This window comes from Rhamphochromis longiceps, linkage group LG11 (genome assembly GCF_057381845.1).
Source record: "Rhamphochromis longiceps isolate RC_006_pf linkage group LG11, R_longiceps_female_GT1.1, whole genome shotgun sequence".
In the NCBI taxonomy this organism is placed as follows: domain Eukaryota; kingdom Metazoa; phylum Chordata; class Actinopteri; order Cichliformes; family Cichlidae; genus Rhamphochromis; species Rhamphochromis longiceps.
In genome coordinates, this window is record NC_140567.1 from 32,108,332 (window position 1) to 32,124,033 (window position 15,702).

The 15,702-nt window shown below is 39.2% G+C and overlaps 2 protein-coding genes across 3 annotated transcripts in view; both read right to left on the minus strand.

Moving 5' to 3' along the window:
• Window positions 1-3,199: 3,199 nt before the first annotated feature.
• LOC146659582 (protein S100-A1-like) lies at window positions 3,200-5,362 on the minus strand. The gene is made up of 3 exons (XM_085423681.1): window positions 5,277-5,362; window positions 3,861-4,010; window positions 3,200-3,514 (listed from the first exon to the last, which is right to left on the minus strand). Exons 2-3 carry the CDS (start codon window positions 3,999-4,001, stop codon window positions 3,368-3,370), a joined length of 288 nt encoding a protein of 95 aa, XP_085279807.1. The 5' UTR covers window positions 4,002-4,010; window positions 5,277-5,362; the 3' UTR covers window positions 3,200-3,367.
• Window positions 5,363-6,314: 952 nt separating this feature from the next.
• tlr18 (toll-like receptor 18) overlaps window positions 6,315-15,702 on the minus strand; it is a 31,558-nt gene continuing 22,170 nt past the window's right edge. For both annotated transcript variants that reach the window (XM_085423674.1, XM_085423675.1), the window contains exons 2-4: window positions 11,192-12,187; window positions 8,972-10,154; window positions 6,315-8,436 (exon numbers count right to left, since the gene is read on the minus strand). In XM_085423674.1, the coding sequence (XP_085279800.1) occupies window positions 7,990-8,436; window positions 8,972-10,154; window positions 11,192-12,187 (2,626 nt within the window). In that variant the 3' untranslated portion in view covers window positions 6,315-7,989. The remainder of the gene's footprint in view (window positions 8,437-8,971; window positions 10,155-11,191; window positions 12,188-15,702) is intronic.

The following is a 15,702-nucleotide window of genomic DNA, read 5'->3' on the forward strand; positions in this document are numbered from 1 at the left end:
GGGGTAATAGGCTGGCCAAAGGAGGAGATAGAAGCCACTGACATAAAGACAAGAAAGCTCCTTACCATGCATGGAGGGTTTCACCCCAAGTCCAGCACCCTGAGGCTGTACGCTAAGCGGAAGGAAGGGGGCCGGGGACTGGTGAGTGTCAGCACCACAGTCCAGGATGAGACAAGGAACATCCAAGAATACATTGGATGGCCCCAACTGACCGAGTGCTCAGTGAATACCTCAGGCAGCAGAAACCCAAGAAAGAGGAGGGAGACGAGGAACCATCATGGAAGGACAGGCCCCTGCACGGTATGTACCACCGGCAGATAGAGGAGGTGGCTGATATCCAGAAATCCTACCAGTGGCTGGACAAAGCTGGACTGAAAGACAGCACAGAGGCACTAATCATGGCAGCACAAGAACAAGCTCTGAGTACAAGATCCATAGAGGCTGGGGTCTATCACACCAGGCAAGACCCCAGGTGCAGGCTGTGTAAAGATGCCCCAGAGACAATCCAGCACATAACAGCAGGGTGCAAGATGCTAGCAGGCAAGGCATACATGGAACGCCATAACCAAGTGGCCGGCATAGTGTACAGGAACATCTGTGCCGAGTATAACCTGGAAGTCCCGAGGTCAAAATGGGAGATGCCCCCAAGGGTGGTGGAGAATGACCGAGCTAAGATCCTGTGGGACTTCCAGATACAGACGGACAAAATGGTGGTGGCTAACCAACCGGACATAGTGGTGGTAGACAAACAGAAGAAGACGGCCGTAGTGATCGATGTAGCGGTTCCAAATGACAGCAATATCAGGAAGAAGGAACACGAGTAGCTGGAGAAATACCAAGGGCTCAGAGAAGAGCTCGAGAGGATGTGGAGGGTGAAGGTAATGGTGGTCCCCGTGGTAATCGGAGCACTAGGTGCGGTGACTCCCAAGCTAGGCGAGTGGCTCCAGCAGATCCCGGGAATAACATCGGAGATCTCTGTCCAGAAGAGCGCAGTCCTGGGAACAGCTAAGATACTGCGCAGGACCCTCAAGCTCCCAGGCCTCTGGTAGAGGACCCGAGCTTGAAGGATAAACCGCCCGCAGGGGTGTGCTGGGTGTTTTATATATATATATATATATAGTTATTATTATTATTATTATTTTATTTATATAAAGCGGAAACTGAAATTACAGTTTGGGAATTCTGCTGCATTCACTGTTTCAGAACACTGTATAGAAAGGGTGGGTAGATTGTGTGAAATTATATCTTGACATTTTCCAAAAAATTTGTTTAGCTTCATCAGTTATGAAGCTGCATTTGTAGCTTAATCCACTGCCACCACGTGGCAGCAGGGTGGACCTTGACAGTATAGACAAACCTGCCTTGTCTGCTAGCAGCAGTGTCATGAAACTCGAGCTTGTGCTTCCGAGGAGAATGTCAGTTAACCAACCTGCTCTTACAATATAAATGAAGCTTTACAGCTTTATAAGGAGCTGTATTGAGTTTCTTTAGACTTCATTGTGTGCAGTTTCATTGTGTTTAACCTTAAATGGTTGTCTGACCTACTTGTGTCAGTGTGAACAAAGGAGGCAAAGCTAGCTTTGCTAGGATAGGCAGGGCAAAGCAAAGCTTCTTTTTTGAGGAAAATCAGATTTAATTGTTCAGATTTACCTAAAAACGTAGGTCTATTGATCTGTATACATTTTTGGCTACGTGTCAGGCTAAACAAATCACTCAATTTATTTAAATTGAATAACATAAAAATGAAGCAATCTTGAAAGCAATTTCTTGATTCATGCTTGAAAAGAAATTTCTAGTGGAACACTGCTGTGCTGAGCCAAAGTGAAGCAGTGATTGTTTTTCTATCAAAGGGTATTATGCTAATTCAAACACTTTTTTCTGTGTGAATTTTTTTTCTACATGTTTAGTGCTTCAGCTGCAGAAGTGAGGACAAAGTCAGATTTTAGGAGTCAAACACCCATTAACCTTGCACCTGTTCAGGGACACACATGCATTCATGGATAGCACACCTTGACTTTTTGCCTAGATGAATGTTTATCAGTTTCACAATCTTCCTCATTTGAAAAGGCATGCAGCCATGTAATGAAAAGCCCCCTGGAATAATGCCATTTACTATCCCTGATCCGGATAATCCTTTCAGAACAAAAAGAGACCAGCGCTTGTAAGCCCATAGTTAAGGGCACTAAACACAAAACGGATTAAATAAACTAGAGTCAGTGTTGAGGCTAAAAACAGCAGTGTTGTTTTACACTAAATTATCATTGGTAACTAGAGCCGCATTCCTATTGGTTTAAGTACAAGTAAGTCATGGCAGCTATCACGACCTGCCCCCCCCATTTACTAAACTGCACAACCTCAACTCCCCATCTCGCGTGTTTGTTGCTCCTATGATGATGAAGCGAAGAGACATGAGAGTATTAAAGTACGAACCAAGATAACCTGTCATTTAGAAGCTATAACAGTTCAGTATGACATGTAACACCACTTCATTCCAAGTAGTGTCTTTATAGTCCACTTTTGGCTCAGGTGTAACAATGCTCTTGGTGTGTTTTATAAGGCCACTTTACATTCACAACATGATACAGCATCTCTTTAGTCACAGAAACCTGAGCTGAGGTTACGCACAAATTTCCCCGCTGGGGGATCTATGAAGTCCAAATCAAAGGGCAGAAGATTGATAATCTAAATGAAAGATGTGAATGAGAAGGACATGCTGTTAAGGAGCCCCCCTTCCCTCACAGTTCGCAGGTTTCTTTGTATTGAAGGTAGAAATACTTCTGTGCATCCTCGATAGTGCAGATTTATTTTAGGATGAGACGCACATGAAATGCTTACCCTACTGAGATGGATTCCAGATATCAGAGAGTGGAGGATAGACCCCGCCCAACACTCCAATTTAAAAGATGATAAAGCCCATTGTGGCACAGCCATTATAAGTTTTTAAACCCTGTCATAATTTCTTTCCAGGCTATTTTTTTTTATTTTTAAATATGGGAGAGATACAAAAGCCAACTTTAAAATTACTTTCTAGGACCAACGCTTTTCCTAGCCAAGATTTAGCCATTAGGTGGTGCTTGAAGTTGCTAGAAAGCTCATGAAGCCAATTAAACCTGTTGAAAGGTTTTATTATACTTAAATTATGTGGGTAAACTTATTGAGCCATTACAAATGCTTCCCAAGGACAACACACACACACATTTAATTACTTTTATTGGATGGAAGCATTTCCAAGGACAGAACAAAAACATTTATTAGCAGTAGTGGATCTTCTGCAACATTCTAGTGTCCAAAATGATTGAACCCTCCGAACCCCTGACCAACTCTGCCGTAAAAGTTATTTAGTAATAAGCATTTATTTCCCCCCTTTTTAAGAGGAATCACTTTTAAAGAATTCATTGCAGGCGACAGTCAGCGCAGCGACCAGACCAACAAACTCCTGGAAATCCACCACACCATCCTTATTGTCATCCAGTTCACGCATAATCTTCTCCACCACGCAAGCATCATTGGGGCCCTAAAAGGGGAGCAACAAGTTTAGTTTCCCCAAGTGCAAATCTTAATGATGGAGCTGGTCGTCTTTAATTTGCATAGTCTGGAAATAACTTCTACTTTAGACAGAGGCATGTTCTCCTCATTTGCCCAGGTATCAACTTGTTGGCCAACATTATAGAGTTAAAAAAAAGCAAATAAAATACTTTTTCCTCAAAATATAGCTGAAACTGAGAAACCATCAGGTTCTTTTGGAAATTACCATGGTGATTTACCTTTGTTAAAACTTAAAATACATTAAAATTATACATTATTCAGGTCAGCTTCAGAAGGAGAAAAAAAAAAAATTTGATTAAGCAACAGATACTTACTTCCAGAAACTCTCCAAGTTCATTCTTCAACAAATTCTTCAGCTCCAATTTAGTGAGCGTGTACTTGTCACCTTCTTTTCCAGAATACTTGTGGAACACATCAATGAGGTCCACCATTGCTCCTTTCAGATTGGCACTCATTTTGCAATTCTAAAAATCAGAAAGGGAAGGATAAATTAACCACAAAAGAGATTTATTCCAAACATGGAATATACCATTTAGATTTAGAGCAGGGTGACCAGCATCATTTGATATACAGATACAAAGAGGGACTAAAAGTCATTCAGTTTCTATAAAAGCTTAAGAGAAACCTTTCATTACAATTGTTTTAATACACTGGCACACAGATTGGGATGATTCTAGCAAAACCAAATTAGAAAAGGAATGAGGATGCAAAACTGTTTCACACACTTACCATGTAATCATAGAAAAACTCAGGTTACATGACAGTGTTTCACTTCCCTCCCTGCATTTTTATTTCTCAATGACAGAAAGATTGGCACTGATGGTGGTATGGACAGTTTTTGGCAGAGCATGGCTTACGGTTATTTGTACAGTGGACTATAGCCAGAATCAGATTACATTTTGTAGATTAAAGGGCAAGTACTCACTTTTCTCAAGACATTTAAATAATAATTAAAAACAAAACAAGGTAAAACACACGCGATGAGGGACCACTTCTTGGTTAGGCGTGTTGATTCTATATAATATGGCACTGCCGGGGAAGCATGTTGTCTCATGAAACAAATAGATTTCAATTGCTGAAGCCTGCTAATAATGGTGCCAAACAGAATACATAGAGGAGAATGCAGCATGGTAACCAGACAGGTCTAGTGTCTAACCTTATACCAGCCTTTCACTATCAGACACCTGAGAAGCCTATACAAGAGAGCAGTTTCATTTCACACACCCCTCCTCACAAACCAGTAGAAGACAAAAGCCAGACCCCCTCCAGGACAGGTCGCACATACAGTAAGATAAGTATAGATTTTGCTCTTTGTTGCATTACATTATATAAATAGCCTTTAACCTCAGATTAATTTTAGAGTATGGTCTTATTTCCATCAAAGCTATTAGATGATAGTTTAGCCTATATGAAGAGCAACATGTATCTAATGATCTATAGTGTATGTGAGAGATTGTGTGAATATCTACAGTTTGCAAAATCACTTCTCCAAATGATGTGGCATCAGATTCCCCTAATTATTCTCAATGATTGCTGTTAATCATTTATTCCCAGCGTGATCAGGGAGCTAATTAAGTCTTTGAATGTCAAATGAGAAGCTGGTGTTAATTAACTGTGACTCCAACTACAGCACAAGTAGTTCTACAAAAAAAAAAAAAAAAATCCTTCACACTACCACTGCACATCAAAACAATGGAGGGAAAAAGAAAAGCAAAAGATCAGTAACTCACCTGGACAGTGACACCTAACCGGTTCTGTTGAAAGTAGATCAAATTGAGCTCTCACCACAGCTCTCACCTCATTACTTATAGCGACTCTCACCTGTGTGCAAATGAACCTTAATCAGATAGGCACCTCCCTCTGAACGGCATCATCAGCGCTTTCACCATTGAACTGGATTGCCATTAAAGGCAACAACCTCAGCTCTTAGAACTTTGCAGGACAAACACCACTCACTCTTTTTCCTAACCTTATATAGTTATGTTGCAACAGGGATTAGTTACAAATTAAGTAGATACTCAGATGGTTAGTGAGGGTACATGTGTTTATATGTAATTCAGGGTATGCTACATTATATATACCAGTTATGTATTAATGTTGCATTAGAAGCACAAATATTACTCGAGTGCAACTTGAAAAATCTATAGAAAAGGTTTTTCAATTTCCATTTTAAAGTGCCTACAAATATCCCTGATTTCAGCCTAAAAGCTGAAAATTTGTTAATCTGAAACAACCAAAATTAAAATCAGCAACATAAAGAATAAAGCAAATTGGCTGAAGTATTCCTCCTCTTTTCCTCTCCGAGGTCTTGTGTAAGCTTATCAAGCATGACTAATGCTTTTTAAAATATCATTTGCAAGTCAGATATTGATTGTATTTGAATGACAGCTCGACTTTTGCAGAAATACAAATTAAATGCGGGTCAGGTTGTTAAGAGTTGATTTGCATCAGTATCTCCTGGTAGCCTGTGTAATGCCAATGCTTTTTGCATGCTAGTTAAAAATTTACCAAACCGACTTGCATTTGGTATCTACAGCAACCGTTTTTAAAAAAAATGTCCTCTCTGGTCTGAGACAGCAGGTGAGACCAGACTGGCCTTTTATTTTTGGTGTGGGGAACATACTTGGAGATTAAACACTCTGTGTTTCGTGTGGGGGAATAAAACCATCCATTGTCGATTACTCATAAAAGCTGTTCTAAACAATGTGCCTATGGTGATCACTCTTTTGCCAAATGAAACTAAATATGTTTTTATTCATTCATTTCAACATCTGCACAGTATGAATTATGAATGACCAGCATTATACAAGACAATAAAATAAGGCACTGCATTATTTTAGAGAATGTATAATATGACTCTTCATGAAAAACAAACATGTCCTTCATTTGCGGTTTAATACAAAAACACTTGAAGTCTATAGACTGCATGTTAACATTACTTATACACATATGCAGAGGGAAGTAAAATATATGAGCTTACTCCCCTTACTACCAAAAACTGGTAAATGGGTGCACATCACACCTTAGCTGTGTGGTGTCACATTTCTGCCTAAGTTCAAGGGTGTCATCTACTGGCCATTTTCAAACTTTGTTATTGCCCACATATGTAAGTAAGCAAGGCTGCACACTTACCATTAATAGCAAAACCCATATCAGTTAAGTCATTTTTTAAATAAAAGTTAAATTAATTAAAAAAAAACAGTTTTAAAAAAGTTAAATTTAAAATGGCCCAACATGAATCAAGTCAGAGCACAGCAAAAAGAAATAACGCTGCTTTTTTTTTTTTTTTTATCAAAGTATTACATTACTGAATCCAAATGATTAAAAATAGTAGTAAGGTAGACATAATGACTCAATATTTAGAACAAAAACCTTCCATCACAAACAATATGTAACAAACGTACATTCACATTTATCAACTGGCAAAACCATTTTTCTTAATCATACAACAGCTTTTATTTTATTTAAAGCATGTGTAAAGACAACTAAATCTAACTTCATTCAGGCACTGGACATGTATCTGCTATCTGTCTGTATAACTCATTCTAATTCCCTTAGTTATATTATACCTGGTGACAATGATAACACTGAAAACTGAACAAATATTTGATAAACATTAACTATTATATGAAACAGTGATTCATAGAGGACCCAGTGAAAGTATGACATGTGTCAAGTGAGCAATCTCTGTGAGTGTGCTTTTGCAATGTATGCCAACAGCAAAGCTAATAGTAACTCATGAGGGATGGCTTTAGGAATAAACAAACAGCAAGCACACAAGTTCAGACTGACATTTGGCAGTAACTTAAATTGGTGACTACCTGTGTGCAGTATTCACTAAAATAGGAATAGTATTCAGCTTGAAACACATTGAATATTGCACCGAAAACTTCAAAATAACTAGTGCTGATACAAACACTGATTGATGGAGCATTACCATTCTCCAGTTTCTAAGCTTTTGCTCTACAACTTGATATCGCTTGTATTGTTACTATATGGTTTCATTTGACTCGGCTTGATCTGAGTTTGAACATTCATGATCTCATACCTCTGAGGGCCAAGAATGTAACAGTGCACAGTCCTTTCACAGTGTGGCACCTGTCACCATGGTTTGCTGGGACCTTGCTTGTTATCCAGAGTGCAACATGGGAGATCTCATGTGAGCCGGCCTTTCAGCGCCTGTCAGCAGGGCACCTGGCCTGAGACACTGAGGGAAAGTGAAGCAGAGGCCATCAGCTCAGCTGTCAGGGATGACATGACAGACTGCCTTGGGCAGACAGATTGTTGGGCAGGGGTTGTTTGTTTTTCTTTGTTATCACAATGAGATGCTGTATTTTGCTCCCTTGTTGGCATAGCCTAAACAAAAAGGTTACTTGAGGGGAGGTCTTTACTGAGAAAATACTGAGAAAGGCATTTGTTTAATAGTTCTTTTTAATTTAATGGCTAAAATGCCACCAGTGGTATCTGATTTAATGGCTCTTCATTTGCTTCGTTTGTGGGTTCTGCTTCTTTTTCCACAGTCATCTTATCTTCTTCTGGCACCCTTTCCTCAATAGGGGGACCAATCACAGATATTCTTCCCGCAGATAGGGTTCTTCTCTTAACACTGTTTGCCCGCTCTTGGGTTGTTGGCTTTCCCAGGACACTCCTCAGCTGTGCCCAGAAAAATGCCTGCTGGTTAACCTGCTGGGGCCACTCCAGGTATGTCTTTGTACTCAGCATCTTCTTGAGCTTGCAATACTTGCTGGGTAAGGAGTTTGGATCAATAGGCTCCTTAACCACTAAGATGACATCACTGAAGGTTTTTCCCATTGCTCTCTGCTGAGCAAAGTACAGCTCATAGTTGCACCACTCACTGTTAATGAAGTGCCGTGAGAGAATAAACATTACCTAGGAATAAAGAAAACAACAGAAAGGAAATTATTATAGGGTCTCTACCTTATGCTTTCCTACCAATTTCCAAACAACAATGATGAGATGCTGAATAACAGGGCAACTATATTCATCAACCATTTAGCATAACTCATATCACCATTACTTACTTTTTTAGACTTTTAAGACTCGGTATTCCAACAGTCAACAAATTGTCAGGCAAGTTTTGAGATGATGTTTTCATCATTTATAATTGCAATGTAGTTTAAAAAATGAGAAGTGCCAAGAAGAAGTGGCATCTACTGAACCAGGTGACTATAAGCTATTTTGTTTTGCCTTTGAATGAACAAAATTATGTGAAAATGACACACACTTCCACTGAGTGACGTTGCTATAGATCAACTGACTAAAACTGTAGCTCCTAAAAAAAAATGTCCAAAATAATTAGGTTTTGCTGTGTGTTGTTTCTCATTTTGCAAGACTTTAATTTACTGTAACTTTTAATGTGCTGGTGTATAGTGGGGTGCTTTTACTACATAATACATTTTAGTACCTTACGACTGCTTTCAATATTCTCAATGATGTTATCAATGATCCACTTTCCAGGCATGAAGTCCCTCTCATGAATGCATAGACGATAGGGGTTCGTGTTGTTCTCCAAACAGGGTAAGAGCTGGTGCCTCACCCAGTCAGCATCTGAGTGACTGTAGGATATGAAGGCATGGTAGGTAAAAGTTTCCAGATCACCAGCTGCTTTCTCCTTGTGAGCTCTGTATTTAGCCCTGATGATCTGGTATGTTGCTTTAGTGTACCATGGGAGGTCAAAAATATAGCAAATCAGCATAAGTATTAAGATCACTGCTGTGGTGGTTGCAACACAGATAATGATAACCAGTCTGATGTCACATGCTACATGACCCGGAAAGTATTTGGCTATGACTGTGTTGAGCAAAGCCTCTGGGTGGTAACACTTGTAGTTCTCAGGCCAGTTTGTGAGGTTTACCTTTCCTTTTGAAATTGTGTCCTGGATGAAAGCATGAAGCTCACATGTGCAATGATAAGGATTGTTCCCTGCCTGAAGTTGAGACAACTGAGGCATATCTTCAAAGGATTTTTTGCTAATTAGGCCAAATGAATTCCCATCCAAAGCTAGCGATTGCAGTGATGCACTTTCCCATTTAGATGGGATGAATTTAATTTTATTCCCACTCAGTAGAAGGGTTTTGAGGTTGGTGGTTTTCTCAAAGTAGTTCATGTCCAGCTGGTCCAGATCACAGTAGGACAGATCCAAGTACTGTACTGTGGTTGGTAGACAACTGAGAGCTTCACCTACAAAGTTATTATGGTGAGCAATAAACTTGGTGATATTTTGTTTCCAGACACAATTTTGGCTATCTTTAGCAGATCCTAATTTGTTGTAGCTGAAATCCAAAACCTTTAGCTCCTGGAATTCTTTTGTGAGGGATGATAAGTCTTTTAAGCTGGTCAACTCATTGTTGCTTGTGTTGAATGTATGAAGATTCGGCATGGTGTTCTTGTAATCGCATCGCTGGTTGAATACAAACTCATTTTTTAGTCGATTATTGGAGACATCTAGTAATTCCACACCGTTCATCTCAACCCATGAATCACAGGGTGCAGAGTTGAAATACACATGTTGAATAGACAGTTGCTTAACTTTCTTGAACCAGGTGAAACGCCAATCAAATCGTAGCACATCAGGATTGCTGATGTACCTACAAGAAACAGAGATATTTAGTTTGCGTATTTTTATATGACCTTAGTAGTGAGCTTCACATTCATGTAATTTCACTTTGTAACAAGGTATTGAATTATAACTATAACAAAATACTTGTCAAACCCACTATTTCATAGCATCATCTTCTTGTGCAGCTCTACCGTATTTAGTGCAGCTGCTGTTTTTGGATCATTAATTTAAAGCCCTGGTATGTTCCTTTATAGTCATGCCCTATGTTGCGCTGCACAACCTTGTGACTAAAATTGCTTGTTTAAGTATAACCATAATTTACAAGATGAAAATCACAAAATCACATTTTACGGTCCATTAGAATAGAATAGAATTCAACTTTATTGTCATTGCACATGTCACACGTACAAGGCAACGAAATGCAGTTTGCATTCATCCAGAAAGTGCTTAGTAATAAAATACATATATTACAAAAATGGGTCTATTATGGGTATGTTGCAATGTACACGGTATGAAGGTATGTTATGAATATGCTATAACTATAAGTATGTACAGGCTGTAGACTCAAACACAGCTGTTATCCAACTGCAATAACACATCTGAATACTACAAAAAAATGTCCATCACGCCACTCTTGTGTTAATCTATGCACGGTCTGAAGCATGTGTGTGGGAATGTATGTGAATGTTTTACTGTTATATCTTATTAGTATTTTAAGTATTCTATCTATTTTATTTATTGAATTTTATTGTTTTATTTATATGTTGATATTGCTAGGGATGATGCAATGATCGGGGACCATTCTTAATTTCGTTGTTCTCATGACAATGACAATAAAGTTTCTGATTCTGATTCTGATTAGTGAGTGTACAAGCTATGTACAGGCTACGAACAGGATATAAATATGAAACTATACAGAAATATGAACTATACAAGTTATAAACAGTTGTTAACAGTTGTAGAACTATAGTTATTATTGTACAGAATTATTCAGTAGTGCAGTTTAGATCAGTGAGATGTGTAAACTACTGTTAGAGCAATCTTGTAGGACACCAAAATACTCACCAAAGATCCAGTTTATCCAGTACAAGATCTGTGATGCTGGAACTTGCACCACTATCAACAAATGTTGGCGAACGGGCGAAGTCAATGTACTGAAGTCTTAATCTTTTGATGCTGGTTGCTTGTAAATTGATTAAAGCCATCCTTATAAGGTTCTCATTGAATTTTCCTCTGTGAAAGATGAGTTGCTTGGCTTTAATGTGTTTTAAACCCTGAAAAATGTCCTCCTGTCCCATGTAGTATGTGAATTCAAAGAGGTTACGAAATTGAATGACTGTGAATGTTTTGTTAGCTAGGTCCTGTAGCATATGAACAAGAGCATTTGGGTGTTGGTCTATAGCCATGTCAAAGCCCATCTGACTTGTCTGAATGACTTCTAAACTTCCAGGCTCATAGTAATGGAGGTGGGAGGAACATTTAATAGCAAATCCTTGGAGCTTAAGGTTCTTCAGGGGTTGGAAATCTTTTTTTTTTAGGCCCATCACCAAAGGGCCGCCCATGGAGAGAACCTGGAGTCTGGAAAGTTTGGAGAAGCAGTCAGCCAAAGTTGCATTTATATAAAGGTTATTAGACATGTAGAGCTCTTTTAGATTAACGAGAGGTGTCAGAGCTCTGGCAGGAATTTCCTGCAGGGAGTTATTGAAGATGTCAAGATACTCCAAGAGTGTGTTGTTTCTGAAGGCATCATTGTCAATGTATGAAATGTTATTGTACTGAAGCTTGAGGATACGAAGCTTAGGGAGGTGGAAAAGGTCATCAGCATAAACAGCTTGAAGTTTATTATAGGAGAGGTCTATTTCTTCAAGTGTGGGTGGAAATTGTCTCCATGGGATACTGTCAAGCTGTCTTCCCAGACAATCTGCAGATCGGTCAGAGTTGTAGATCTGACAGGGTCTTTCCTCAGTGTTGGTAGTGGGGAGTGAAGATGGAGTTGGGAGTGTGAGAGCTCCAAGAAAGACACCACTGAAATGGATCAACTTCCAAATCATTGTTTTAGACCTGGAAATGAACAAGATCAGGCAAGATTATCAAAACATTTTATTGATTTTCGTAGACAGTAAATGCCAGATACACGTAATAGTTTGATTAACATTTCATTAAACATTAACATTAATGCTCATTCAGATTTTATTCTGTGTTTGAGTGCTCTTTTAGGCTCCCTGCTTTCCCTCAATCCCCTTTCCTGTATTTCTTAGACTTCTTCTGTACTTTAAAAAAAAATCTATTTCATGGCTTCAGATCTCTTTGCAATTTTCCTTGTGTTCACTTAACTGAATTGAGGGCATAAAAAATCCAAGTAAACTGAATCCAAAAATTTTAGATGTGATTGAGTAGTAAGCATAACAAAAATGCCGTCAAACTCGTGGGGACAACCGTTTCTCCCCATAAGTGACTGTTGGTCCCGACAAGTACAGTGGCATGCCAATTTTTCTGTCCTCACAAAGACGTCTAAACATTTACACACACACATGCAAGTATATAAATCAGAGAAAAATGTGTACTTTTGAAATTGCATTATCAATGTTGGGCAAAATTGTGACACGTAACAGTACACCACTTCTACAAAACAGTAAACAAAACCAATGTTTAATTCCTGTAAGATGCATGAATGCAACACTTTTTTCTGATATATTTAATTTCATAATTTCCTGTTGGGTTATAAGTGTGTCTGGTAGTCACTGATTTCTAGCTTCTTTTCAGGTTAAGTTGACCTAGAAACCGCACACATCACCGCATTTATTGAATGCACTCAGGCAGCAAACCTGCATTTAAAAAGACATTAGTTTCATCCATTTACAATATACATTTCCACTGGTCCCTCAGTAAACATCAACAACGGCAACTTTGTCATTACACAGCACTTACCCTGTGAAGTCTACCTTTCTGCTAAGGGCTGGTAATGCAGACACTTTCAAATTCTCCTCCCCTTTTATAGTAGTAGCTCAAGGTTACACATTGTTTGTGCCCTTACGTGAAAGCTTTATAACGCTCATAAAACAATGTTGTTTTATCTATTCCAGAATTGATGTGAGTCGAATAAACAATTCTGCATGGATATGGCTAGAGTAGAAAAACATTGTTGCCCTGTTTATTTTAGATAATTGTAGGTCATTATACTGTATTAGAGCACTGTCTGTTCATTTGTGACAGTCTGGATAGGAAAAAAATATATATATCATCATCCTGTCAAACATAATTTTTGTTTAATTCATTGACTCAGCTACATCTAACAGATTGATGGTACATGATAAACTGATGTGTTAATTTCTGAATTATAATTCAGAAACATAAATAAAAAATACATAAATAAATAAAAAATACAAATATATAATTTATCCACAAATATATTCATTGGGGAAATGTAATTTCTCATAACATTCCACTGACATTTGAGTCAGTTACTCATCATTTCTAATTATTCATGTGAATGAGTGAATTAACGTATTGTTCTAGGGGAAAAAGTGTCACATGACAGATGAGTTCTTTGAATCAATATCTGTGTTTGTTACTTTGGCAATCTTCTTCCTTATTTGTCAGTTAAACATTGTATGGGAAGTAACACAACAGTAATACTGTTTAGCTATATGACTTGGGCCTCAGTGGACAGCTGTTCCTGGAAATTGACAGTAGATTAGAAAAACATCAATAACATTTACTTAGTAAGACACGTCACATAAAGGCACTGTTGTAAAGTAATGTTTTCCATGTAAAGCAGCTGTGGTACTTTGCATTATCAATATTATACTAATATTATAACTAGAGATGGACCGATCCGATATTACGTATCGGTATCGGTCCGATACTGACCTAAATTACTGGATCGGATATCGGAGAAAAATAAAAAATGTAATCCGATCCATTAAATATCAGGAAAGCACCTCACAAAACTTGCAACACGCCGTAACTCACCTCAGAACGTTAGCACGTTGGAGCAGTATGCATCACATGATAGAGCGGCTGTGGCATGCGGGACCTGTCGGTGGTCTAGATAGCATGTGGAGTTTTGCTAGCAACCTGGCATTTCATCTCCGACAAAGTTATCCCCGAGAGAAGTAAAGCAAGTGTGTAAGTCCATCTCTGAATGTTTGTAAAGCATTCCTGCGTTAAGCTTAACGAGCGACTGCCTCTCGCTCTCCGGCTGCTACTTCAATCATGAAACTGCTTAACACTAGGAAGGCCCAGAGCCCAGCCATTTGGCTTTTCTACCTTTAAAACCCGGAGAGCAGCCAAATGGCTGGTAGGCTTTTAGCTAAGCTTTAGCTTCAGGCAAGTGGAAGCTAAATTGGCTAGTCATTCATATGTAAATTGGGTTGTTACCTGGGAATTCTGGAAGGAGGGGAGTGGGGGTGTGTGGATGAGGGGGTGGGGGAGCTGCTAAAAGCGGTGAGCTTCCTTTTGTTTCATCTTGATGCATTCTCAATCATCCAGGGAAACAAATCTCCAAAAGTCACCAACTTGGAGTGTTTCAGTTTGCCATCTTAGGGAGAAATCAACACACATGGGTGTATGTCCTTTGTTGCTGAGATTTATTGATAAAAACAGTACAAAAAATCAACCATTTGTACACATTTTTACAAATAATTATAAAAAGTGAGTGAGTACATTTCAACATTTTCAGCAATCACTCACAATCCTGGCACTGCCATGGTATCTGTAGTCTGCATTTACCACATGTGTATCTGTTGCAGTGAACACATCGCACAGTGGCATGATTGTTCTTGCAATTGTGTTTGACCTGACACATGGCTCTTTTTCCAGGGCTCGGTGTGGAGGGTTGTGTCAAAGGCAACTGTTCTTTTCTTGCCTTCTTCGCAGCTACATGAGAGTGAGCTAACTCCCTTGCAAGCTCCACCAGGAAGTCCACCCGTCTTTCCTTCGTCCCGGAGCATGCTTGATACAGCACATGTGCATTCAGTGCTGCCATGTCAATCATGTTATAAAACACGGCAACTGGCCAGCGCCGTGTTCCTCTGCGGACAGTGTACTCCCGAACCATCTGGTCCATCACATCCACGCCACACTTTGTTTTGTTGTAAAGGGTGACAGTGTTTGGCTTCCTTTTGGTAGTGTTATCAGTCTGAACCACGCCGTGCATGCTGCTAAGAATATAGACTGTCTTCTTCCGTTTGGCCGCATACGCCGTCAGCGTGGCAGCAGAGGTTGAAAACACCTAAGAAATAAGATAAATTGTTATTTCCATAGCACTTTTACACACAATGAAACACATAAACATAGAACCAGAAAAGACCTGCAACATACCTGAGTGGTGAATTCATTGCGATCTGTCTGTCTAGTGGATTGAGGAATTTCCCTGCGAATCTTGTTGACTGTGCCGAGGATGGTGGTTTTCCGTCTAAGAAGTTTTTGCGCAAGTGAAAGCGATGTGAAAAAATTGTCCGTGGTAACATTTCTGCCCTTGTCTAGGAATGGTTCCATCAGCCTCATTACTACATTTTCAGAAAGTCTCTCCCCAGTGGGACGACTGGGGTCCTTGCCAAGATATGGGAAGACAT

Excerpts from the sequence above, each read along its gene's own strand:
- LOC146659582 (XM_085423681.1), bottom strand. The coding sequence starts at position 4,001 with ATGAGTGCCAATCTGAAAGGAGCAATGGTGGACCTCATTGATGTGTTC. Across the intron at positions 3,515-3,860 it reads AACTTGGAGAGTTTCTGGAA|GGCCCCAATGATGCTTGCGT; the intron begins GTAAGTATCTGT and ends CTCCCCTTTTAG.